Source organism: Eleutherodactylus coqui, chromosome 5 (assembly GCF_035609145.1).
Source record: "Eleutherodactylus coqui strain aEleCoq1 chromosome 5, aEleCoq1.hap1, whole genome shotgun sequence".
Taxonomy (NCBI): Eukaryota; Metazoa; Chordata; class Amphibia; order Anura; family Eleutherodactylidae; genus Eleutherodactylus; species Eleutherodactylus coqui.
The window spans coordinates 136,910,844-136,937,828 of NC_089841.1; the positions used below are offsets into that span (position 1 = coordinate 136,910,844).

A 26,985-nucleotide genomic window follows, 5' to 3' on the forward strand; every position below is an offset into this window, starting at 1 on the left:
TTTCGAAAGGAATCTCGTTTCTCCAAGACAATGGTACGCCTTACAGGGCGGGCATGTAAACCACTTTGAAGTTCTGGTGAGTAACCACTTTGGGTTACTCACCTGATAAGTAACTTTCTGGTTTCTTTTCGAGACTTGCCTTAATGTTTGGAGACTATGTTCACTTCAGACAAGCAAAAAATGAACTAATCAGGCTACAACGATGAAATTTAGGTCAGTCCTTTAAAAATCAATAAACTTTGATGTGATAAATGTACTGTCACTTCAAAAGTAGATGAAATATGAAAAGCCAAACACTAGTCAACACCCTTCATAATGCTGCTAAAGTTTAGTTAAAGGTATTTTCTCATTACCCACATTTGTGAACCCCTAAAATATTAAAAAGGATCCTAGTGGGCTGATCTTTCATTAAATAAGTGCACTTTTTAAAGGAGTTGTCCCATGAAAAATATTTAAAGGGGTTGTCTCACGCCGAAACGGGTTTTGTTTTTTTTTTTATTCAATAGGCCCCCCGTTCAGCGCGAGACAAACCCAAGGGATGGGTTAAAAAAAAAAAAAAGTTTATTACTTACCCGAATCCCCGCGCTGCAGCGACTTCTTTCTTCCTTTACCAAGATGGCCGCCGGGATCTTCACCCACGATGCACCGTGGGTCTTCTCCCATTGTGCACCGTGGGCTCTGTGCGGTCCATTGCCGATTCCAGCCTCCTGATTGGCTGGAATCGGCACACGTGGCGGGGCGGAGCTACGAGGACCAGTTCTCCGGCACGAGCGGCCCCATTCACCAGGGAGAAGACCGGACTGCGCAAGCGCGTCTAAAAACGCCAGAAGACAGCGAATTTAGACGGATCCATGACGACGGGGACGCTAGCAACGGAGTAGGTAAGTGAATAACTTCTGTATGGCTCATATGTAATGCACGATGTATATTACAAAGTGCATTAATATGGCCATACAGAAGTGCTGAACCCCACTTGATTTCACTAGACAACCCCTTTAACTCAGCCCATAACTCTAAAAATGTTTTGGTATTTGCACTTAAATTAAATAAAATGCTTATGTTCCCAGATATTCCAGGACTAATGTTAAAATGGAAACAGCAGGCGGCACTATTCTATGTCCACCTCAGTAATTGTTCCAAGGTGGTCACACATGCTCAGTCTTACTTCCCTCTCTGCTCCACTGGGAATGTAGAGGCATCGCTGGTGTGATGAGCGGCTGCTTCTGAAGTTGCTGCATCTTCTCTGATGTCAAAACAAACACTGAGCCAAGTGAGAAGAGACTGAGACAGTGTTACTCTAAGAAGCAAGGCTTAGTAGGTTTGACCACCTTGGAATGTAGACCAGACACAGAAAAGTTCTTTAACAGAAACGGCAGGTGGCGCAATTCTAACATTACTTTTGGAAAATCTGGGGACAAAAGCCATTTTTATCCCGTACCAATCCAATTTTGGATTCAGGGTTTCCTACGGGGCTTTCTCTTTCTGACATTATACAGCAGCACCATCTGCTGGCTAGAGCCAACACTGCAGTATGTGATGCTCCAGAGAAGCTCCCACAGCGGAAGGGTTGGAAATACACAGTAAGAATACCCAGTTGGACGTTTTCCGACATTGGAGCTGTACGGGCTTTAATCAATCAGAATGTTGGAAGATGTCAGACAGTGGATTGGAAAGGGTTAATAAGTATAAAAGCAAACAGGATTTATAATTATGAGCTGGATGCAACTATAAACTGTATTTTTGCTGGGACAACGTCATTAACAAATTAAAAAGAATAGAACCATGACAGAACTTTGTGGTCACCACTTGTAACCAATCTAGTCATGAAACACACCATACACAACAGCTCTCTGATATACCAACTGTGAATCCACTGGACCATCAAGGCATTAACTCCAATTTTCAAAAACTTATCTATGAGCTCTTTATGTGGAACTTTATCAAAAGCTTTGCTGAAATCCACAGCATCAGCTTCATCCATCACTTTTATGACATAGTCAAAAATAATCAATGAGATTAGTTTGACACCATCAGACGTGCTGTTTAGGATCCAACAGGTTGCTGGTTTTTAGGTAATTAACTATCCTCTTTTCAGTGTTCAAGACGCAGTGAACGACACTATACCACTTTTTGTTATTTTTTGCATTATGCATCAATTTAACCCCATTTAACTTTAAGTGTAGTTGTCATTTTAAAAGCCTTTTGACATAGAATACAGGCATGTTAAAATTTTTATGGGTGATGGTCTAGGTTCTGAAAGGCAGCAAAAGTATTCATTTGAGTGCTGTCACTGCTGGCTGGCTGAAGAAAACTGCATAAAAACAATAACAGTAACAACAAAAAATTCCTTAACGTCAAACAGTGGGGTTAATAATGTGCCCACAGTACAGCGCGACTATACCAACTGTCAGGGCAGCTGATGTGGAGCCGGTGTGCCTCTTAACCAATTTGGCTAAGGGCTAGAATTGAGAGCAGCACCTGAAATTCCTCAGTTTTCACCCTTTAAGGCCCAATGTCCACTTGCACACACGGATTCCACTGCTGAATCCTGCAGCGAAATCCATGATTGCCTGTGGACATTGGGAGAAAAAAAAAAGGTTTTCTTACCTCTCCGGCTCCAGCGTGGATCTCCTCTGCACCGGACAGATCTTCTTTCTTCAGCACGACAGATGTGTCTGGACGTGCCGAACGTTTTTTGAATGTCCTGCTTTTCTGTGGATCTGCGGCACAGCCACAATGAAAGCTGTGGCTGTGCTGCGGATATGACGGCTTCCATGGACTTCAATGGAAGCCGTCCCGCAGGATCCGCAGACAAAAATGGAACATGCTGCGATTTCTTACGGCGTGTGCAATCCGCACACCGCAGTGGGGGGGGGGGGGGGATAAAAAATTTTAAAAAAATAAATCACATCTGCATGCTTTAAATTGCCCTGCGGATGCTAATGCATCCCTATGGGCGCGGATGTCCTGCGCGGGAGACATGCTTGGATTTTATAATTAAAATCCGCATGTGGACATTGGGCCTAATTCTACCAATTGGGATCTGGTCTTCGCTGACCAGACCAGTACCTTAGAAATAGTCTCAGTTAAGAGGAAGCCTACACAACAAGTTTATCGGAACACGGTACCAAGGGGGTGTAGACAGACATGACCATGGAATTCTTGTATAACCGAGAAACTGGCTAAGGGCGAGTAAATGTGGTCACTAAACAAGCTGAGGTAAGAAATGTACAAATCAGGAAAAGCTGGATGAGACAGGCATGGATCAAACCAAGGAAACAGAAAAGAACAGTAAACACCCTGCATGCTAGAGAGACTGATTGCTCAGGCATCCTGTAGTGGAAGAGAGAGCCTAAAAGAGGGCAGGACCTATCAGGATTGGCTGGGGACAGAAAAACTGGGTGCATGTGCTGGTGCTTAAAGGAGGTGGGCCAAGCGAGCACCTTTTAAGAGGCGGGGAGAGAGAGGAGAGAGGGGAGAGAGGACAGGCTGGTGCCAGAGACAGTGACCACCAGCGGGAGGCGGTGAAGGAAGTCAGTACTGTGGCCCTCATACATGACACCAGTCTGACCATTAAAGCAGCAAGGTCTTATAGTTAGACTAAATGGTTATTATTATAGATACATGTTTTTTGCTTTTTTTCAGTGTTTAACCCAATAATTTAATCTATTAACGACTGTACTAATTTCCTGGTCTTAACCCACTTATGTGCACAATTTCTTAAAGGAAATATCAAGCCAAAAACTAGAAACTTGATTCTTCAAGATTCCTTTCCAGGAGTTCCCATTCATCTTGGCCAGAACCACCCCAGTACTGCATATTAGATCTCTACAATAGGACTATGGGCCAAATCTTCAGCAGAAACTTAGTGTGTTTTTGACTGGAGAAGACGAAGCTCGGCATTCTCGTTTTCACTTTACCCAAAAAGATTGCTGCATGGCATTCTAAACCAAGTGAATTATGGGTATCTCTATAATATAAAGAAGATGAGACCAACAAGAAAACTTTTTTTTTTGCTGTTTACATACTATGGATTTTCAACCAAGGCAATAAATTCCCATTGGGAACGGTCATAGTAACCATTACATAATCTTTCCGAGAAGCTTGGGTAGAAGAGTTAACCAGCAAAAGCCTGATGTATGTTGGTTATAACTTAATGCACAAGAATTGGCACGGAGCTAACCTGTAAGGGCCTTGCAGAGCCAGACTCCGCTGTATGAGGTCGCCAATAAAACCCTCTTCAGCATTTTAGTTCATGGCACCACTGAGACTTTGTGTGTAGATAGTATAAAAAGCCACTGGCATCCTGTCAGATCTGTCAGCTTCCTGAGACACTTGGAGGTTCATGTAAGGCTTCATGTGGAACAACAATGATTTCATCCCGCACAAGCCTAATACCCTGTAAATAAGTCTTTGTGGATTTGTTTTATAGGAAAGAGTGTCTTCACAAAAGAATCATAAACCTATGTGGATTAAGAAAGCACCAGGAGCAGATTAATACTGCTGAAGTTATATGGGAACGGCAGCAACTTTTTATGAGCTGTAAGTGGCCACATCCCTAATAAAGCCAGGCTATTGTCTAGTCTGCTAGCTGTGGTCAGCCAATCCTCATCAGCACGCTCTCCTCCAGGTCCCTGCAGCTCCTCATCTTGTCTACATGCCAGCATCCTTCCTCCCTCAAGCAGTTTCTCTTGTATATTTCTACAATAAACTAAGAAGAAGTAAAGGAGGGGGAATTGAATGGAGAGTGAATGTGTTGTGAACAAACATAATGAGAAAAATTAATCTAGCTAAAATAATAAAAGAGACGTTTATACCCAAATAATATATACGTTTTTATTATGTTCTTTTCCACTAAAATAGTTTTTCTGGTGCAGAAGGTTGGAGACAATAATTACTGAAGTGTCAATAGTAAAGGAGCTTCCAGCAATCTCATTTCATTAGAAGGTCCACATAGCAGTAAGGGGATGATAGAGTGTGTTGTTGGGCAAGCAGTCAGTCTTCAATTTTGCTGCAGCGCCACCACAGAGGAAATAGTGCATTACACAGTCTCTACTGAAACCTATGCATGGATGTGCCATGAGACATGTTCTTTATAGCCTCTCTCTAATCTAGCTAATAGAGGAATCCTAAACACATATATCTTTATTACTCCCAAAATCTACACGAATTCGCAACCTGATTGGTTGTTTGGATTTACTCATTCCCGGTGACTGGTTATTTGGGTTGCCCGATTCCCGGTGACTGGTTATTTGGGTTGCCCGATTCCCGGTGACTGGTTATTTGGGTTGCCCGATTCCCGGTGACTGGTTATTTGGGTTGCCCGATTCCCGGTTATTTGGGTTGCCCGATTCCCGGTGACTGGTTATTTGGGTTGCCTGATTCCCGGTGACTGGTTATTTGAGTTGCCCGATTCCCGGTGACTGGTTATTTGGGTTGCCCGATTCCCGGTGACTGGTTATTTGAGTTGCCCGATTCACGGTGACTGGTTATTTGGGTAGCCCGATTCACGGTGACTGGTTATTTGGGTAGCCCGATTCACGGTGATTGGTTATTTGAGTTGCCCGATTCACGGTGATTGGTTATTTGAGTTGCCCGATTCACGGTGATTGGTTATTTGAGTTGCCCGATTCACGGTGATTGGTTATTTGGGTTGCCCGATTCACGGTGATTGGTTATTCGGGTAGCCCGATTCACGGTGATTGGTTATTCGGGTAGCCCGATTCCCGGTGACTGGTTATTTGGGTAGCCCGATTCCCGGTGACTGGTTATTTGGGTAGCCCGATTCCCGGTGACTGGTTATTTGGGTAGCCCGATTCCCGGTGACTGGTTATTTGGGTAGCCCGATTCCCGGTGACTGGTTATTTGGGTAGCCCGATTCCCGGTGACTGGTTATTTGGGTTGCCCGATTCCCGGTGACTGGTTATTTGGGTTGCCCGATTCCCGGTGACTGGTTATTTGGGTTGCCCGATTCCCGGTGACTGGTTATTTGGGTTGCCCGATTCCCGGTGACTGGTTATTTGGGTTGCCCGATTCCCGGTGACTGGTTATTTGGGTTGCCCGATTCCCGGTGACTGGTTATTTGGGTTGCCCGATTCCCGGTGACTGGTTATTTGGGTAGCCCGATTCACGGTGACTGGTTATTTGGGTAGCCCGATTCACGGTGACTGGTTATTTGGGTAGCCCGATTCACGGTGACTGGTTATTTGGGTAGCCCGATTCACGGTGATTGGTTATTTGGGTTGCCCGATTCCCGGTGACTGGTTATTTGGGTTGCCCGATTCCCGGTGACTGGTTATTTGGGTTGCCCGATTCCCGGTGACTGGTTATTTGGGTTGCCCGATTCCCGGTGACTGGTTATTTGGGTTGCCCGATTCCCGGTGACTGGTTATTTGGGTTGCCCGATTCCCGGTGACTGGTTATTTGGGTTGCCCGATTCCCGGTGACTGGTTATTTGGGTTGCCCGATTCCCGGTGATTGGTTATTTGGGTTGCCCGATTCACGGTGATTGGTTATTTGGGTAGCCCGATTCACGGTGATTGGTTATTTGAGTTGCCTGATTCACGGTGATTGGTTATTTGAGTTGCCTGATTCACGGTGATTGGTTATTTGAGTTGCCTGATTCACGGTGATTGGTTATTTGAGTTGCCTGATTCACGGTGATTGGTTATTTGGTTTGCCTGATTCACGGTGATTGGTTGTTTAGGTTGGCTCGTGTAGAAGTGGGGAGTAAAAGGCTAATATGCATCCTAAACAGGTGACCAACGAGCCTCGTGAGGAGCAGAGTGTTAGGGCAGCAGAAATGCATTCCTAAGCGCTCGCTCACGACCTGAAGGTTGAAAGTTCAATCCTTGTATGGTTCAGGTAGCTGACTCAAGGTTCCGTCCTTCTGAGGGCAGTAAAATGAGCACCCAGCTTGCCGGGGGTAATAAACAAAATTACCTGAAAGCGCTGCGGAATAAGTTGGCGCTATACAAATAACAAGATTTATTTTTATTTATTTTATCTTACATCAATTCTGATGATGGGGTCTTTGAGAATGTTTTTTTTTTTCTTAGCAAACTAGAGAAAACTCGGGATAAAATCAGAGGGAAGGCTTCATAGGCCTACAGCCGTGGCTCCACTGACTTTATCCTTTGATTTTTGCATACTCCCCTCCCTTCGTTGGACAGGTTCCTCTTCGGTCCAGTTCCTGGCACTGTAAATGTGTCAAGATGGGAAAATACAGTTATCTGAGTGACTTTGGATGAGGCATGGTCATCAGTACTAGACTAGCCAGAACCAGTATTTCAAAAACTGCTAAATTTGTGGCTTTTTCTCATGCAGCAATGTGGAGAGTATACCAAGAAAACATGCAGCGAAGCTGGGATCCGGTGGATACAAACAACCCAGCAAAGAAAGGAGTCGGAGGACAATGTCAAAAGCCGTTCTGATGTACAGGCGGTGTACAGTCAAGCAAAGTGCAGCTGAATACAATGCTGGTGCTCCAACTGATGTGTTTGAATACACAAGTTGTTCTTTAGTGCAGATGGACCATAACAGATGACCAGTTCAATTTCTATTGTTGTATCAGAGAATGGTGAAGCTGAAGCAGGCAGAAGAGTGCAAAAATTAGATCACTGAGCAGTGGGAAAAAGAATTGACGGGTCGGTCAGATGAAGCCAGCATGTTGCAGCATGCTGATGGGAGGGCAGAATTTGCTGCAAGTAACATTAATTTATGAACACTTCCTGTCAGCTGTTCTCAGTACCTGGAATCTATTCCATGACAAACTGCAGTGGTTATGAAAGTCAAAAGAGATCCAATGCACTACTAGATGGGCGTTCCCAATTAAGGGGCCATTCAATCGATATTGCATAAAATTACACAAAAAGGTCATTCACATCAGTGTCAGGAATTTCCATCACTAAGTTTTGCTAGAAAACGGGACGAAATGAAGGACAGCTGACCGAAAATCGAATTGACCCCAATATAGTCAATGGGGTCTGTTCGGTTCAGTCATGAGATGGATTTATTTGTCCAGGGGGTGCCGTTTTCCTGCTCCCCAAACAGAGCAGGAGAATGGAACCCCCGAACACTAATGTGAACGAGCCCTTACATACTTACAAGCAGTCTTCTCTTCTAAACAGGCCTGTGATCTCCCTGGTAAGCACTGTGGACGCACTTTGTATTGGCTGCTGTTCAGAGAATCCCTATGTGGATCTAGTAGTGGGGGATGACGGCAGTGACTGAGCATCTGTGTCCACCAAGACTCACTAGCTGCACGTGCCCATAGGTATATACTCTGAACATCAGTCGGTGCCATATTAGGTAAATAAATCTAAGAAGAATTCTTTAATACATCATTATCTTGTTTAATACATTGTCATGCAAGTTGTCATTTCTGGTTTCTGTTATGTCATAGGAGCCAAAAACTGAAAATGACAGAGAGTCGGACCCAACATATCACCGACAATAATGGTTTCCATCACTTTACTAGAGAAAAAAAAATTGTGCTGCATGTTGTGCTATTTTTTTCCATCAATTGTAATAGAATCAGCGCGGAAGCCTTTGAATGAAGCCTCTGACGCCTATGTGAACTCAGCTTTAACAGAAAACGTGATAATGTTCACAATCTATGCAATAAGCATATTTACAGAGGTGACAACCCATTACCATAAAAGCTTACCACAATGGCTTAATTTTTTAATTACAATAAAAACATCAGGCAATTTGCAGCGCTGAGTACAGAAGAGCTCTATACAGTAGAAAAGAAGGAGAATACTCAAGCCCTAGTTTTACTTATGGCGCCTGGGGGCGAAGTGAAAGGTCTTCGTACAAGGAGACGTCTCCCCAACTGCCAGTTTGAAGCAAACATCTGGCCGTCCTTGGGCATCTTATAAAATTGCCTTTACTGCATTGGCAAAAACTGTATTTTAGTAACAGAGACCTTCCCAGTAAAAGGGCGTCTCCTTTAAGAAAACAAAAAAGTTTTAATGTTGCTATTTTGGTTCAAGTTGTTGCAAGAGTTTCATATCGACAATACACTCGGCTGCCCTTCAGAAAAGTCAACCTGCTAAGAAGTTAAAGTTAATGCATCAGAAGAAAAACAATTATTCCAAACATTCACAGTCATTATGTATAGACAGATGGCGGAGGAACATTGTCATTACATTACAGCAAATCAGGATGCTCCCATCTCTGCAGGTTTATTTTGCCTTGAGGAAACTGTCATACCTGTCTCTGCATGTTAACCCCTAACATATACGCTAAAGCCGATTGCTTCCCACTGATAGATGCTAGACTGCTTTTGCAAAATGCTGCCACAGATAACCACCTGGGAGGAAGAAAAGAAAGGCACTGAAAATGGAAAAGGATGCAAGTTTGTTGGGTGTGAGGACTGAAGTGTGATTAAGCCTGAAAAGGATCCCTGCCATCTCTTTGCTTTACTGTTTTTCGAGAGAGAAATTTGGCGAGATAGCTAACTAAGCAGGCAGGTCCCCTCCAAGGCCACCAGTACAGCTTAGGATGCCAATTCCTTAAAACTGGCCCAGGCTTTCGGAGCTCCCAAGGCCCCTTCATCTGAAATCTCTTGTAGTAAACACTCAAAAAGCAGCGGGGCATTCAGCTGAACAGAAGTGCTTTCAGCTTCTGATAAATATATAAAAAAGCCAGAACGCGCGAGGGAAACAAGGTTTTTGTGCTGCTCTCTCATGGAGCTACTTTATTATTTGTTGGATGAAAAGATGATTAAATGTGTCTAATACAAGACGGAGGAAGAGGATTTTATCACACAAACCGAATACCAAGCACGAGCCCGTCTGATACCTCTACGCTTACAAATGGTGGAGAGCTTTTAAAGGGAGCCCATCATCAGTCGTAGAGCGTAATTCACTCTAAGGCTGCAATGTGTTCTTACTGCGTGCCACCAATAGCCATGCACTATCTTGGCGTGTATGTGCATGTAATACGCGCCAACATAGAACATGCTGCAATCTTTCTTGCAACATGCGTAAGAAGCAACATGGGAGTCTATGGCGGAATGGTAGAGCATATTAATTGTGCAATGAAGAAGCCTATAAGCAATGTAAACTAAGACCAGTGCTACAATCAGGACCGTCCTCTATTTCACATATTTCTTGTTGTATGCCTGTACATAAAAGCATATTTGAGTTATCGAAGTTTAAGATTCTCCCATGCCGCATGTAAATGAGGAAGAACCGTTTGGTGGATCGTCTCTGCTAGTAGCTTGTTCTGCCCCAAAGTCCACCCTTCTTGCCTCCTCTGACATGGATGAGGTAGTAGGTGTCATCTACGCAGTACTACAAAGTCTTGCACATGCGCCAAGAGGTCATCCACCTGCGCATACGCAGATAATCAGCAGATGCACAGGCGAGCACTATGAATCTGTGATGAGTGTGTGAACGCTCCCTGGCAGGCCACGCGCGAGCATACGTACATCATTCTGGGCGCAGACACATGCACTTCTGGCTCTTTCATTTTAAATACCCTTGCCTATTGGTAATATGCCTCATGAATTATACATAAGTTAGCCTCTTTTTGTAAGCACAAGTCCCCCGAAACACGTTGGTTGCACTTTCCTGCATTGGCCTATCCTATGTCGAGGAGTAAACTGGAGTTGTCTCTACTGCCTAAATCCACTTGGACCCCTGTGTGATAATTAGCAAAACCAACATGGATTTCCTGCAAGCCCCTCACTCCAGTAAGTGTCTTTCTTGCCTTTTTGGTACCCCCCACTCGCACACCTGCAGCGCTGGGCTCTTTTCCTTGCAGGTTACGACGGAGGTAATGGGGTTCCCTGGGCTTTCCCTTGACACGCTGCCTGTCTGTACAGGGTTTAGGTGCCGCTAAACACTGAAGGCGAACTGGGACTAGCGGTGTGGCGCCTGTATTTTCTGACGGGCGGCTCACACCAAGTAAATCCTATCCTTTTGCGTTCTCCACATATAATACACATTTTTGGGGCGCTGTCTTGAGCCCTTTTTTGTAAGCCTAACAAGCGATTTTCATATTAGTCTACGGAGGAAAAAGTCACACTTGGCTATTGTGAAATTCCAGCATGTACAGAACAAAACCTGCAAGTGTGACAGCACCTTAAAAGGAGTATGGATAGTCCCCTACTGGCGAACGGACGAGTTACGAATGTCGTAAGATATGAACAATTGTGTCCTGCAGTATTTTCAATGCAATGAAAAAGGCAGACAGCGGCACTCACCAATTCCCCAACCGTGGACGGAGTAAAAGATGCAGGCTTAGAAACAGGACTGGACCCTCGTCCCTCCAATATCCACTCAAGCCAATAATAAAAGCAGCTGCTGTCTTTGACCATGTAATAAAGAAAACTTTTTCTACTTTTTGAAAATATCTTGCTAATACAGACTTCTTCATTACACCCCTGATGCTGCTTTTACTATTGGCCTGTCCTGCAGTATGATGTAATGCTATGGCATTATATCATACTGTGCAGTGATCGGACAGGCAGACTATCTAGCCTTGCCATAGGCACGGCTTGATAGGCACTCTGCATAGGCAGCCCTGCGGCCTTTCACAGGACTCCCGGGTGCCATGGCAACCTCATGGTGTCCCGCAAGGACGCGGGAGGCCGTATAGACCCCTGAACGTCGGGTGCAGGCTGTTTCTTACAGCCGACACCAGCGGCAGCAGTTGCGACAAGCCGCGACTCTCATTGGAACTGTTAACGCCTTAAATGCAGCCGTCATTTCTGACAGCGGCATTTAAAGCGTTAACAGGTCCGATGAGCGACGGGGCTTGTCGTAGCTGCTGCTGCCGGGTGTAAGTTGTAAGAACAGCCTGCACCCGATGTTGTATGGAGCGGGATCCACCTGCGATCCCCTCCATACAAGCATTTGTTCGGACATACAAACAAGCGCACTTACAAACTGCCTCCTGGAGCGGAGCCTGTTTGTAAGTAGGGGACTATCTGTATATCCATCTTGGCTTTTCATTGCTGAGATGGGAAAGCCCGGCCCTCTGTTTCTGATCACCTGTTGGAAACAGCCCAGCGCAGCTTGTGTAGCTCTTATTGAGGTGAATGACAGCTATGGAGACAGCGTAGCACTGCGCTCTACGTTGTGACTATAACTGCCCGAGTTACAGAAATAGTGTAGCGAAATACCAGCTGGATGGTCAGTAGCCATAGCAGCAGCTTCCCATTTTGGCTTGTGGATCACCACTAATTGCAGGACGGCACCTGAATTTGCCAGTAGAAACAATAGCAAGTCCAGGTGCTGCCTGGCAAGTAGTGGTACTCTGCTTGCAGTGGCTACAAATCATCTGCAGCATGTACGGGTACCCAGAAAGGAAGATCCAGCCAAAATAATCTTCTCATTACAGGTTGTCCAAGAGAAGTCTAGTTTTTTTCAGTAAGAAACATTATAACATAAAGTACTTCTACTTACTAGGGCCGGCTTCACATCTGCTTTGGGACCTTCAGTGGGAAGTTCCGTCGCAGATCCGGCACAAAATACCAGAAGAAACTGCGATTTTGTATCTGGCAAAAAGCCAGGCAGCTGAGCGGAAAGCGAACAGACCCCATTATAGTCAATAGGGTCCGTTCAGTGCTGTTTGGTTCCGTCATAGGATGGAGCCATTTGGCCAGAGTACTCCCCTTTCCTGCCCTCCAAAAGCGGTACACCCGCCGCAGATGTGAAACCCCCCTCACTGATTTGATTTTCCTCTGCTTCCAGCTTTGCCACTCCAGTCCATCCCGTCAGGCTTTACCTGTCTACAGCGGTGACATGCCTGTATCACCATGTGACCGCTGCAACCCATCAATGGCCTCGGTGGTCTCATTCCATATATCACTGAGGCTTCAGTGCTGTGTTTTTGGCCGAGACACCGCTGCAGTCATGTACATACAGCCCGGCGGGGAGGACTGGAGCAGGGGAGCTGAAATAAACCAGTGAGTAGAACAACTTTTTTTTCCATCTTTCTTACATTTCCTACCAAAAAAAGTTATCTTGGACAACCCTGGTAAGAATTGTCATTGAAATGAGGTTTGGCCAATGAGAACACTGTGCAGTGTCTTAGACAACCAATGCATAGGTAGTCAGAGAAACTGTGTGGCCATTGTGGTTTGACTGTGACCGGAGGGTCACTTTAAGTAGCTTCTCAAGATCTCCCTAGCAAGGATGGCTGGACTGCCCATGTGGCAATTCTGGCAAATGCCAGATGGGCTAGCGTCTGCAGTGTGCCGCATCATCTAGCCTCCGCTCTTCTTCAAAATACTAATGCAGACCACACTGCTTTTACCAATTATTTTCAATCCGTTCCTTCTGTGGTCTGCAGCGCTGTTTAACAGGATGCATGGTATGATCATCCTCTTGTCTCTTCAGCACCTTAAAGGAACCACAAAAGAGAAGAGAGGGGAGGATGATTGGTGTTGCACACTGCGGCATGCCGAATCGCTTGTAATAGCTATCATAGGCAATGGCAAAGCAGGTTGCCTGTATCTGGGTCCTGATGCCATGGCAACCCATCGGCCCTCCTCCATCACATTGGGGAGGTCCGATGATGTCACAGAAGGAGTGTGCTCCCTCTGTGAACCCCTTACACGTTGCAATCTACATAGATTGCGGCATGTAAGGGGTTAACAGTGGTGGTCTCTGTCTCGATGCACACCCGCTGTTGCAGCGGGAGGCCAGCTATCAGTAACAGCCGACTCCCGTTGTCGGATGCTGCGTGATCTCCTGAGATCCCGCAAGATCCACATGACATAAGGTTACGTCATTTTGACTTAAGTACCATCCTGCCATGACGTATCACTGGATAGGTCATGGCTAGCGGATTGGCAGCTGATCAGCTGTTCGTCAGGCCTAGCACATCATTCAGTACATTGTGCAGTGCCCCCCCACCATGGTATTGCAGACACAGTGAATGGAAGCTGTATTGCCATACCATACCGGTCCACTGCACAATGTACTGAGCTGAATAGAAATGGACGGGTGGGTGGAGCAATCCTGAGTTGGTGCCCAAAATGAGAAGTATAAATGAAGGTAGAACAGAGGTGCTACCAACCAGGTGTACACTTCACAATGGTGGGACGGCGTGGGATATGGTGCAGAACAACTGGATAAAAGAGCCTGGTGAACAGCGCAGCCTTCCATTGAAAATACTTTTGACAGTTCAGAAAAATTAATTGGTCTTTATTATATAAAATGCGTTTGGAGGCAGAGGGGCTCTTCATCAGTTAGGATGGAGTATAAGCTGCACAGGGTGAAATGGCTTAGTTATGCAGGCAATAATTATGGTAGCGGGGCTCCTTCAGTGTGGGTTGGTGCCTGCATGACTAAGCCATCCACCCTATGCAGAGTCTGCTGCTTTTCCCCCTAGTTACTGTCGTTGCACTGTAACCCATATACAGTCTACAGATATACCCCTGACGTGCGGCTGACTTACATGACAGAGTGGACAAGACTCATTGGCAGACATTCATCTAATCATGCAGGTTAGTTAACAGACATTGGTGTGGGACACGTACCTGCGCACATCTGCCAAGCTCTTTCCTGTCCAAGTACTGAAAGATTTGTAGGGCAATTTCATATGGCAGCTGGATATCAAAGAATGGGATCTCATTTATTTCATTCTAGAAGAAAACAAAAAATTCCATTTAAATGTCCGTGTTTTCCATTGTGATGCTTTTCAAAAGTGATGAGAGGAGAGAAAAGATGCGAATTATAGTATAAATATAGCATGCTCCATAATTGGGAACTTTTCTATGTCATAAAAGTGGCACAAACCACGACCGATTATGACAAATACACCCATGGTTTACATTTGCTGCTTTAAAGGGATTCTGTCACCAGGTTTATGTGCCTGAATGTGGCACATCTTTAGCGGTCTTTCCAGTGATTGAAATCTGGCAGAACTTACAGTTAAAGGGGTTTTCTGGGAGTAAAGTATTGCTGGCCTATCCTCAGCACAGATACAGTGTGTGTCCGGCAGCACAGCTCATCAGCCGGATATGTGGATACATGCTCCTCTTGGGCTGGCCCCTACCCATACAATACAGTCCCAAACAAGAAGTAAGGTCAGAGTGGCACACCAAATATTGCTTCAAATTTCATATTTTTGTGTGCTGTTCTGACCTCTTTTTTCTTGTTTGATACTATACTCAAACACAGGTAGGTCATCAATATCTGATCAGTGGGGTCTGCTGCTCATCAATATCTGACCAGTGGGGGTCTGCTGCTCATCAATATCTGATCAGTGGGGTCTGCTGCTCATCAATATCTGACCAGTGGGGGTCTGCTGCTCGACACCCCTTCAATCAGTTTAAAATAACAAAATGCGACTGAACTGCAATACTAGGTATGGCCACTATGAAAGGCACGGTGTTGTGCCTGGTATGCAGTAAAGTGACAGCGGCGTTCACTCGAGCACCGTGGCCACTTCAAACAACTATCAGCAGGGGTCCTGAGAAGTGGACCCAAGCGATCTGATATTGATTATCCATCCTGAAAATAGGTCATCAATATTGAAGTCCGGTAAATCCGTATAACCTGTTGGGCCAGGGAAGACTCATTCCTGCTAAACCCTGGCCACTTTCCATGAGATCTGTTGTAGTAATAATAATATAAATGTTTTCTTATATCAGCCTAGGCAAACACACACATATATATCCATCTTAATAGAAAACAGCTAGCAGTGAAATGGTTAACTGGTTCAATAACTGTACACTGTGTGTGTTGCATTCTTCTCCTACACACAGTTTTCAGGACTTAACAAGGTCTACAGATGTGTTTCTTATGAGAAAGACCTGGGATGCCCACCGCTCATAAGGGGTGGGGCTGCTCCTTATCTCCTCTCTTGGATTCCTTGGTCCAGATTGGAATATTAATAAAGTCTATGCTACTTTGGTATATAGGAATTACATGTTCACATAGTGACATACACCTGGGGCGTAAACATATGTTAATCATTATCGTCATTAGATACTAGGCCAGTGATGGCGAACCTTTTAGAGACCGAGCGCCCAAATTGCAACCCAAAACCCACTTATTTACTGCAAAGTGCCAACACGTCAGGGGGCGGGGCTTATCACAACGTATGATTTTACCCCCGTTGTTCTAAAAAGGACAGGGCCGCTTTAAAATAGACAGCGTGCAGATTTTGACTGCTTTTTGGACGCAGAAATAATGCAGAAGTCCTCAGCGGAAATTACAGTGGAAAATTCTGCAGCATTTTCGCATCCAAAAGGCAGTCAAAATCTGCACGCTGTCTATTTTGAAACAGCCCTGCCCGCCACATGTAGACATACCACAGCGATAATAGTGAAACACCTTCCCCCCCCCCAGCGATAACAGTGCCCCCCCCAGCGATAACAGTGCCCCCCCCAGCGATAATAGTGACCACCCCCCAGCGATAATAGTGACCCCCACCTAGCCCCCAGTATCACAGTGACACCCCACAGCGGCCATCAGTATCACAGTGACACTCCAGAGTGGCCCCCAGTAATAATAGTGACAACCCACAGCGGCCCCCAGTAATAATAGTGACATCCCACAGCGATAATAGTGCCCCCCTGACCCCACAGTATCACATTAACCCCCCACAGCGGCCCCAAGTAGCAATAGTGACATCCCACAGTGGGCGCCAGTAGCAATAGTGACACCCCACAGCGGGCCCTAGTAGCAATTGTGACACCCCACAGCGGGCCCCAGTAGCAATTGTGACACCCCACAGCGGGCCCCAGTAGCTATAGTGACACCCAACAGCGGGCCCCAGTAGTAATAGTGACACCCCACAGTGGGCGCCAGTAGCAATAGTGACACCCCACAGCGGGCCCTAGTAGCAATTGTGACACCCCACAGCGGGCCCCAGTAGCAATTGTGACACCCCACAGCGGCCCCCATAGCAATAGTGACACCCCACAGCGGCCCCCAGTAGCAATAGTGACACCCAACAGCGGGCCCCAGTAGTAATAGTGACATCCCACAGTGGGCGCCAGTAGCAATAGTGACACCCCACAGCGGGCCCTAGTAGCAATTGTGACACCCCACAGCGGGCCCCAGTAGCAATTGTGACACCCCACAGCGGGCCCCAGTAGCTATAGTGACACCCAACAGCGGGCCCCAGTAGTAATAGTGACACCCCACAGTGGGCGCCAGTAGCAATAGTGACACCCCACAGCGGGCCCTAGTAGCAATTGTGACACCCCACAGCGGGCCCCAGTAGCAATTGTGACACCCCACAGCGGCCCCCATAGCAATAGTGACACCCCACAGCGGCCCCTAGTAGCAATAGTGACACCCCACTGCAGCACACCCCATTCCCCATGCAATTTTAACATTAGAAAGTCCCATTGACATTTAGAAAAAAAATACAGCGAAATCGCAGCGAAAAAAAAAACGCTTGTGGGTAGAAGCCCTAAAAGTGGAAAAAAGCTCTTGAAAACTTTCCCTTAGTAGGTTTGTCAACTGACAATCAATATCCATGTGGGACCATTACCATCTTATCCGAACCTGGAAAACAGTTTTACAGGACAGCAAATAAGAACTATTAAAAGTTTTAACATAAAACTTTAGTTAAAAAAAATAATAAATTCTCGGGTAACAAGAACAAAAAGCAGCAGCATCTGGGAGCATACCTGCCATTCTTACTCAATAGGAAAAGCTTTAACCCCAGGTCATCTGCCTCAATATCCGTCCAACTACCCATGGTGCTTCCCTGTTTTGATCATGTACCTGATGAGATCCTCAGCTATTCTCTCTGGAGTCCTGGATTCTGCAATCTGCTTCTTTCTGACTATATGATCTGTAGTAAAACAATGATCCTTCCATAATGGACTCCCTTACTTTAACTGAGCCATCTATAAACAAAGGTCTGTTATTTATATTTGTAGACGTTTCCTATGCAGTTGCATCTCCCAAAGAGTCACCCGCCGCCTCAAAAACAATGTAAGAAACAGGTAAGTGCAAATAATATATATTGCTGCTACTACTTTTATAGACATTATGTTATAAGTAACTGATTCATTGTGGTTGCCACCATTATATGAGCATGGCAAAGGTAATTATTATGCATGGCAATATTAGGTGGTTGCACTGGCTGGCACTGATATGTGGGTATTATAGCTGGCACACTATATGGTTGGTACTTAGAAAGAGATAAACGTTAGAAATATTCTGTAAACCAAAGCAGCATTAAAGGGCTTTACCAGGGAGAATACTATTGATGACCTATCCTGAGTATTCTCCCTGGAAAACCCCTTTAATGTTAGCAGTGCTAGGTTTCCTCTCTTGGGGCTACCTGTTTTGGTAAATGTGGAGATCCTTGAGATTGGCGCCTCGCCTTTATAGGCTTACTGACATGTTCAAAAAGGCCCATTTAGACACAACGACTATCGCTCAAAAAATGTCTTTTGAGCGATAATCGTTGTGTCATTTACAGCGCAAGATGATCGCTCAAACGTTGAGCGATCACTGTGCGCTCTGAGCAGAGGATGCAGAAGACAAGCAGCGCTGCTTTCCTTCTGCATCCAGCTGCTCCTCGCTTAGAGGCCCCAGTTGTTATACAGCCGAGTGCTCTGAACGGAGGATGCAGAAGACAAGCCGGGTGTCCCCGCTTGTCTTTTGCATCCAGCTGTTCCCCGCTCTGAGTATCAGCTGTATCCCGCTGTAAATCCCTGATAAGACTCATCGTTGTCTTTCAGCACGCTGACAGACAACGATTAGCGACGGCCTAACGAAAATGTACAATGTCAGTGCAGTTACACACAATGATTATCACTCAAAAGACTGCTTTTGAGTGAATTTTGAGCGACAATTGTTGTGTCTAAATGGGCCTTAAGAGTGATGTCATGGGGCAACCATTTAATTCCCATCAGGGAAAGTGCTTTAAGGGTCCTCCCACAAATAGACGCAGCAAACACTGCGATTTTGCTTTCATTTTCGGCCACAGCTCCCTGCGGCTGACAGCATGCTTTGGTGCACACCATCATTGTGATGGGTGATGAGGTGCGCTAAATGGCCAAAGATAGAGCAGACAGTGCTCGAAAATTGCAACGCTGGAAAGCGCCATCCACCACCACAATCAAACATGTCTGCGAGGCCCCATTGATTTCAATAGAAGTGTTATATTAGAAGCTGGTGCTGGATTAACCAATCACAGCCTTTCAATGACATCATTGAATGGCTGTGATTTGTTAACCCAGCGCCGGTTTTCATTGGCTGACGCCGGCTAGCCAATCAGAGCATTATCTTTGCTGGAGGCGGGGAATTCAAGCCCCGGTTCCAGAAAGAAATGCTCTAAAGGCACGGAGGACATCGCAGCAGCCTGCAGGAGCGACTGGGACCCACAAGCGCACCGGAACGCCAGCGGTAGGTGAGTATTGGTGTCTGCTTTTTTAGGTGTAGTGTAGTGGAGTTAGGGGTTATTTTTTGTGTAAATTTTTTTTCTAGAATTTTGGGTGGGAAGTAGGGGTGTGTGTCTTACAGTATATGGGTTGGGGGGAACTATTACTACTGAGGGGGTTACTACTATTGCTGATGGGGGGGGTTTACTACTATTGTTGAGGGAGGGTTAATAATATTGTGGTGTAAATATTATTACAGAGGGGGGGTTAATATTTCTACTGGGGCCACTGTGGGGGGTCGCTATCTCTACTGGGGCCACTGTGGGGATCACCATTTTAACTAGGGTCACTGTGTCAAGTGATGCAGCAGCCAGTGAGGCTGTGATCACTAGAGGCCACCTGGTACCCGGAGGTCAAATAGTATGCCGTAGTAAGCCACGCCCTTTTTAACCATGATAATGGTGGCAACCCTACTCACTACCTGGCAGGCCCTTATCTCCTCTCCCTACTGAGGAACAATCATGCCCACCTGGCTTTATGCATGTTTAGGGTACACTCACGTTGGACAGAAATGTCGTCCAGAATTTCAGGCAGAAAAATACAATAACAGCAAAGTGGATAAGATTTGCTCAAATCTCAAACATTGTGAAAATTTTCTGCACAGAAAAGAATCTTTGTAGCGGATTTGTAAATTCCAATATGTCCATTTCAGACCCGGATTGGTGGGAGATTTGTTGCGGATTTCCCTCATTAAGTTCAATGGGGAAGTCAAAAGTCATAACAAAACCCAGTTGTTGCTGAATGTATTGCAGATTCTGGATAGATCTGCAGGTCGCAAGTAAAAGGACAAAAAAGAACAACTTGAGGCCTCTCTCACAAAGGGGTTTTTTTTACAGCAATTAACACGGCGTTCAAAACGGTATAACGCTCCCACTGAAACCAATGGGGCCTCGCAGACACATGTTCAATCGCAGTGGTGGACGGCTAAAACACGCTGTCGGCCGCAGGCAAAATCTAAGTAAAGCGCCGCATTGGAAATTGCGCGAGAACGACCTTAGTCAAAGTTTACGGTAAAAATAAAAAAAACACCACATTAATAGCACACCATACATAGGGCTCTCTCGCACGAGCATTTATTGGCAACGCACCACACGCATATTTCCTGCAGGTACGCAATGCCTCGTGTCTGAGAGGCACAACTGATAGTAATGTAAAGATTGGTACGACGTATTACGCGCACAAACCCAGGCATGTAATATGTGGTAGCATGCAGAGCCCTTACTACCCTGAGAAAGGGCTCAATGCTGCGGAATGTCTCAGCATGTATAGCACACACCATGTGAATGATATTATACCATCTGGGTGAGATCTGCAGCACGATTGACATATGTGACAAATTTTAAATCTGCAGCATGTAAATTTTGTGCTGCGGATTTCAATCTTTGCAATGCAGAAGGTGAAATCCACACTAAACCTGTGGCCAAATCTGCAGCATTTTGATGTGGATTTTCTGTTGTGGAATCTCCTCTATGGATCCATCTGACTATACCCTGAAGGCCCATTTACACGCAACGATTAGCGCTCAAAATTGTTTCAAATTAGCGATAATCGTTACGTGTAAACGCGCGGCCATCATGCACTATTTATTCACTTGTCGTTTACCGCTGATTTTCAGGCTGCCTTAACACGAGCGTATATACGCAGCTATTTACCCGTGTCAATACACCGTCCCTCAGAAAGAATGCGTTGGATTCAATGCATTTAGCTGGCCCAACGTATTTATGCGGGTAAATAGCTTGCGTGAATAAAGACTCAGCCTGCATAGGAATAGTTGTTACTTTGTTCACGTCGTTAGGTTTACACGGCATTTGTTAAAGGAGATGTCCCGCGCCGAAACGGGTTTTTTTTTTTTTAAACCCCCCCCCCGTTCGGCGCGAGACAACCCCGATGCAGGGGTTAAAAAAACCACCCGCACAGCGCTTACCTGAATCCCGGCGGTCCGGCGTCTTCATACTCACCTGCTGAAGATGGCCGCCGGGATCCTCTGTCTTCATGGACCGCAGGGCTTCTGTGCGGTCCATTGCCGATTCCAGCCTCCTGATTGGCTGGAATCGGCACGTGACGGGGCGGAGCTACACGGAGCTACACGGAGCCCCATAGAGAAGAGGAGAAGACCCGGACTGCGCAAGCGCGGCTAATTTGGCCATCGGAGGGCGAAAATTAGTCGGCACCATGGAGACGAGGACGCCAGCAACGGAGCAGGTAAGTATAAAACTTTTTATAACTTCTGTATGGCTCATAATTAATGCACAATGTACATTACAAAGTGCATTATTATGGCCATACAGAAGTGTATAGACCCACTTGCTGCCTCGGGACATCTCCTTTAAGTCTTTCAAACGACTTGAGGGGAGGGGTGATTGTTTGCTGGTCAAACACAATGACTAATGCCTCAGTAGACAATGGCTTTTCTTCACACTAATTAAAAACCTCTGAGAGATTCTCTGCATATATAGACGCCCACTAGAGCAAACAACATATACAGTATTTACATAGCCAACGAGGGAAATGAAGAGGATTTAACCGATTATCTTTACGTGTAAACTCTCAACATTTAAAAGCAAAAAAACTCGTTAATACATTCGTTCAAACAGCAATCGTTGCGTGTAAATGGGGCTTAACACTATGGTGAGGATACACTCGGCTCAGCATCTAAAATGTAACATGCAGTATTAATAGCGTCTCCCAATTTAATTTGCTATGTCTCTTTTTTATTTAGCATTACTGAAACCTTAGTGAAAGCTCCAATACTCCGACAATCACAGCACATACTGGCATTCAGCGAGCGGGTCATGGATGCCACCAATTTGGTAGAGCGCCGCCTCACACCACTCTGTTGTCCTAAGGAGTTCTATGTGGTTTGAAACAAAGGAATGACCAACCGCAGGTCCCATAAATTAGTGGGAAATGAGGAATGGTTTGGCGGCTTTGGATTTAGATCCTGCTATGTAAGCACAGCGAGCGGGCGCTCGGTGCAGCCGAATCTGAGCACAGACGTTTGTTATCCATTTAAGAAAGCAAATGGGAGCGGGCTCAAATTAACTGCTTAATTTATGTAATCAAAGCCTGTTGACTTGGCGATTAGAAAGCTTCTCCACGGTTAGTTTCCAAGTCTGGCTAAATGACTCTTTAGCATTGCCAGGCCAATTAAGAGCGCACAGACAAACATTAAAATATTAATTTTAGATTCTAGTTAATGATGTGGCTCTTTGGAAAGTCACATTTCAGAATCTTTTGTCCGCTGAAAAATGGAAACCTGCACATGGTGCTCGCCAATGTAATGATATTATTAGGAGGAGAGCTCTGGCCACTGAGAAACAAATACTGCTGCAATGGCCATCATTACGGACGCGGCGTCTGCAAACATCTTAAGGTCTCCTCACTTCTGTCTTACATTTAACACTTCTTTTTGAAAAACAGTCAAGTAGAAAAATGTCCTTGGAGTGAGCAGCCCAGTAGACATAGGCCTGACTAACCCGAGAGGATTAGCACTGCAGATTGTTCGGATGCGTAATACGCAGTACCCAGCACTTGTAACAGGTATATTTGCTGCATATGAATATGCTGCGTATTACATGTGCGATGCAGGGCCGTGTGATTTGCATTGAATGGAGTCAATAAAAGTGAATGGACTTTCATTGATCCATAAACACTGCGTGTATACACTGCGTGTAAATACTCGCTAGAAGTAGATCGCATCACGCTCTATTTCTTGGCGTATAACACAGCGTGAGCCCTATACATTTGTATAGGCAGTGTATGCAACACGGTCCATATGTAATACATTGCGTGTGGGTGGCATTTTCATACGCAACCTCACTATAAAACAGAGTAGGGAATTTTTTTTAAAAGTCTTTTAGTCGATCCCCAATGACGGGGATGCCAAACATGATGTCCAGTGTTTCATCAGCAAGGTGTGAGCAACTTTCCAATGTCTACACTCTATATGGGCTATCACTAGTGATGAGCGAGCATATTCGCTAAGGGCAATTGCTCGAGCGAGCATTGCCCTTAGCGAGTACCTGCCCGCTCGAGAGAAAAGGTTCGGCTGCCGGCAGGGAGCGGCGGGGGAGAGCGGAGAGGAACGGAGGGGAGCTCTCTCTCTCCCCCCCACTCCCCCTGCTCACTGCCGCAACTCACCTGTCACCCGCGCTGGCAGCCGAACCTTTTCTTTCGAGCGGGCAGGTACTCGCTAAGGGCAATGCTCGCTCGAGCAATTGTCCTTAGCGAGTATGCTCGCTCATCTCTAGCTATTACCAAGGAAAATATGACTTCTGAACATGGTTGTGATCCCGACTGCACTCTATGCATCTGAAGCATGGACAGCAACCGCAGGTATCAACCGCCGACTTGATGTTTTCCAACACTGCCCTCGCCACCTGTTCAAGGTCACCAAGTTGCTTTCACATCTACGCTGGGACCTCCACTTTGAGCTTTCAGCGCAGATCCTGAACAAAATGACGGGAAAAAAAAAGTCCTGCATGCAGGAGTTTTCCATCCGGTAAATTGCTTGTCAGCTGAGCAGAAACTGAACGGACCCCATTATAGTCAACGGGGTCTGTTCGGTTCCATCATAAGCCGGATCTCCTCGGCCAGGGGATTCCCCTTTCATGCTCGCCCGGCTCAGATGTGAAAGCAGCCTTACTGTGATCAGGTTACGAATGAAGAAATGTACCCCTTCCCTGGTCTGTGACCACTCCACTACCACGGCATTCATTGGCCAGGCGGTTCTGTTGGACACGTTCTTCGCCTCCCTTAGATAGGAAATGCTAAGTGTTGGTGGGAAGGCAAAAGGTCACCTACATTTGTAGGCGACCCTTCATGGGATGATGCCAAAAATTCTACCTTCGATCATGAACAATGTTATTAATTATCCCAATGGCCGCTGTGTTAGCAAATGGAGAGGGGCGGGGGAGAGCGAGGTGTGAAATCTCCTGCAGCCACCCAGCTGAGAGGCAGCCACACTAGGTCCAGCAGCAAGTGTCAGGCATAACAGTGGTCCCATCTAAATGGGGCTTTATACATACATGTAAGTGGAGATTATCCACTGGCAGAGGCTTATCTCCAAGAACAAAAGGAACGGGAGGTATAAATCCAATTACCCCATCATCTTTACGTCCCCTGGCATGCTTACCAGGGGCGAGTCAGGAGGTGCCATGTGCAATAGATTGGCTAAACCCGCCGAGAGCCAATCTACATCTAATGTGTATGGTCACGTTTTTCCACGCGCCTGTGTGAGTGTGGCTCTGGCCACACGGGGCAGAAGTGCTGCCAACCTTCCACAGCAGAAAATCCACAGCAAATCTGCCACAGAAGCGTTGCACCAACTCTGCACTTTCTGGTGGGATTTCACCCCCTCATTTGAAGAAATGGAATTTGCACTGAAAATATTAACATTCTGGGGTTTTCCAATTTGCCCCGCGTGGGTACTGGTCCACGGCATGTCTATCTGCGGAGTATTACCGCAAGTCATGATAAATCTCCCCAAGGGGCTCCAGATCAGCAGTACACCATCCCCTCTGGCCTGTAATATAAGCACACGTACATACGTTTATATGGTTAGGACGGCGCAGTCAGACCATGCTTACACAACACAGGCCCAGTGAATCCATCTGGCTTCTGTTAGGTAAACAGAGCGCTACGGATGTGCCGCATGTAGTATAGAACGTGGTGCGGACCCACAGTCTATTCCGTACTACAGCAGAACCTGACAACAAACTACATAATGAGGGGAATGTAACAATTGGAACTGCACTGAAAAATGGTGTTACCGCCGTTTATTGGCACAAGCAATATTTTTAATTCTTACTGCTATTCTCTGCGGAATAGAGTAACAGAAGGTGCAGCGGGATATGTTATACAGACTGTTGTAAAACTCATATATCACTACCCTCACACAGAAACTAGGGTAAATAAGACGTGGGCTTGAAACAACCAATCAGATTTCTTGTTACATTTTGTAAACCACGCTGGTAACATGACAGCTGGAATCTGATTGGCTTCAGCCCACCACGCGCAGCGTGGTGACGTCACATGACAACGTGCGCTGATACTTACCAGGTCGCTGATGAGCTGCTCCAGTAGGCTGGGCGCTGTGTGAGGAGGTCCTGGCCTAGCCGCGGCGGGCACCGGCGCCGCCTCCTCCGCCTCCCGCAGCAGGCTCTCCGCCAGCTCCACGTACCGGTTCTCCCCCGCCTCTCTCTCTGGAAGCGGTGACCCAGGCAGGCATCTCCAGGCCACATCTTCCTCGCAGGGCGGCGCGAGCTCTGGACTCGGTGTAGAGCGGCGGCGTTTCTGCGGCACCGGGGCGGCGGTTTCTCCCCGGATCTCCGCCCTCCAGCGACTGCGGAACTCATCCAGAGAGGTTTCTAACGACATGGTGCCCCTCTGCCTGAATCCTTACTCGCCACCGCCCTCCATCACACAGACAGGGAGCAGGGAAAGTTTCGTTGCTAGGGTAACCGCGAGCCCCCTGCACTCGCAGAGAGAACTGGTGTAACCGTAAAGTCGTCCGGCTAGTAAAAATTACCGAAACATTGGTTCCTACATCAACGAGTTCTGAGGAAGAAGCCACTACTTTACTTGATCTGTCGCTCAGGAACATAATCAATAAAGTCCCAATGACCGACCAACATGTTTACAATGTCTCAGCGAATATTTTAACCCCTTCTGATCTCAGCAGGTTTTGCTGATTAGTGGTGAACATTGTATTTGTGCTGCAGGCATTGTTCACAATGTCTGGCCCAGATTTAGCATACAATCCAAAATAAATCAGCACAGCATGCTGCACTATTTCATCAGGTAAAATTCTGGACGACAATCGAGATGGGCCCCGTCTACGGTTGCCGCCGCCCGGTATTTTGCCTGCCGTATTACAGGTTGGTATTTTTGAATACCAGCCCTGGCCGCCCATCTGACACCGAGGCTGGTATTCTCAGTGATTCCCAACCAGGGTGCAGCAGCTCCCCTGCTGGTAATCACACTGGGTTGGTGGGGGTCTAATGCTCACCTACTGCTGTTGTTGCGGTGCGCTTGTGGGTCCCTGTCGCTCCTGCAGGCTGCCGTGATGTCCTCCATGCCGACAGAGCATTTCTTTCTGAAAGCGGGGCTTCAATTCTCTGCCTTCAGCAAAGATAATGCTCTGATTGGCTAGCTGGCTTCAGCCAATTAGAAGCTGGCGCTGGGTTAACCAATCACAGCCATTCAATGACGTCATTGAATGGCTGCGATTGGTTAACCCAGCGCTGGCTTTCATTGGCTCGTGCTGGCTAGCCAATCAGAGCATTATCTTTGCTGAAGGCAGAGAATTTAAGCCCCGCTTCCAGAAAGAAATGCTCTGTCGGCACGGAGGACATGACGGCAGCCTGCAGTAGCGACTGGGACCCACAAGCGCACCAGAACACCGACGGTAGGTGAGCATTGGTGTCTGCTTTTTTTAGGTGTAGTGTAGTGTAGTTAGGGGTTATTATTGTGTACATTTTTTTTCCAGAATTTTGGGTGGGAAGTAGGGGGTGCTTCTTACGGTATATGGGTTGGTAGGAATAAAAGCCCTAATCACAGAAGGTCCCTAAAACAATAATTCTTTATTAATATGCGTTAAAAAACATTGG

General features: G+C 46.3%; 1 protein-coding gene across 1 annotated transcript in view; it reads right to left on the reverse strand.

Moving 5' to 3' along the window:
* The window catches only part of FBXW8 (F-box and WD repeat domain containing 8), a 131,855-nt gene extending 105,979 nt beyond the window's left edge, over nucleotides 1-25,876 (reverse strand). The window contains exons 1-2 of the mRNA XM_066603222.1: nucleotides 25,433-25,876; nucleotides 14,501-14,605 (exon numbers count right to left, since the gene is read on the reverse strand). Coding sequence (XP_066459319.1) covers nucleotides 14,501-14,605; nucleotides 25,433-25,753 — 426 coding nt within the window. The 5' untranslated portion in view covers nucleotides 25,754-25,876. The remainder of the gene's footprint in view (nucleotides 1-14,500; nucleotides 14,606-25,432) is intronic.
* Nucleotides 25,877-26,985: the final 1,109 nt, after the last annotated feature.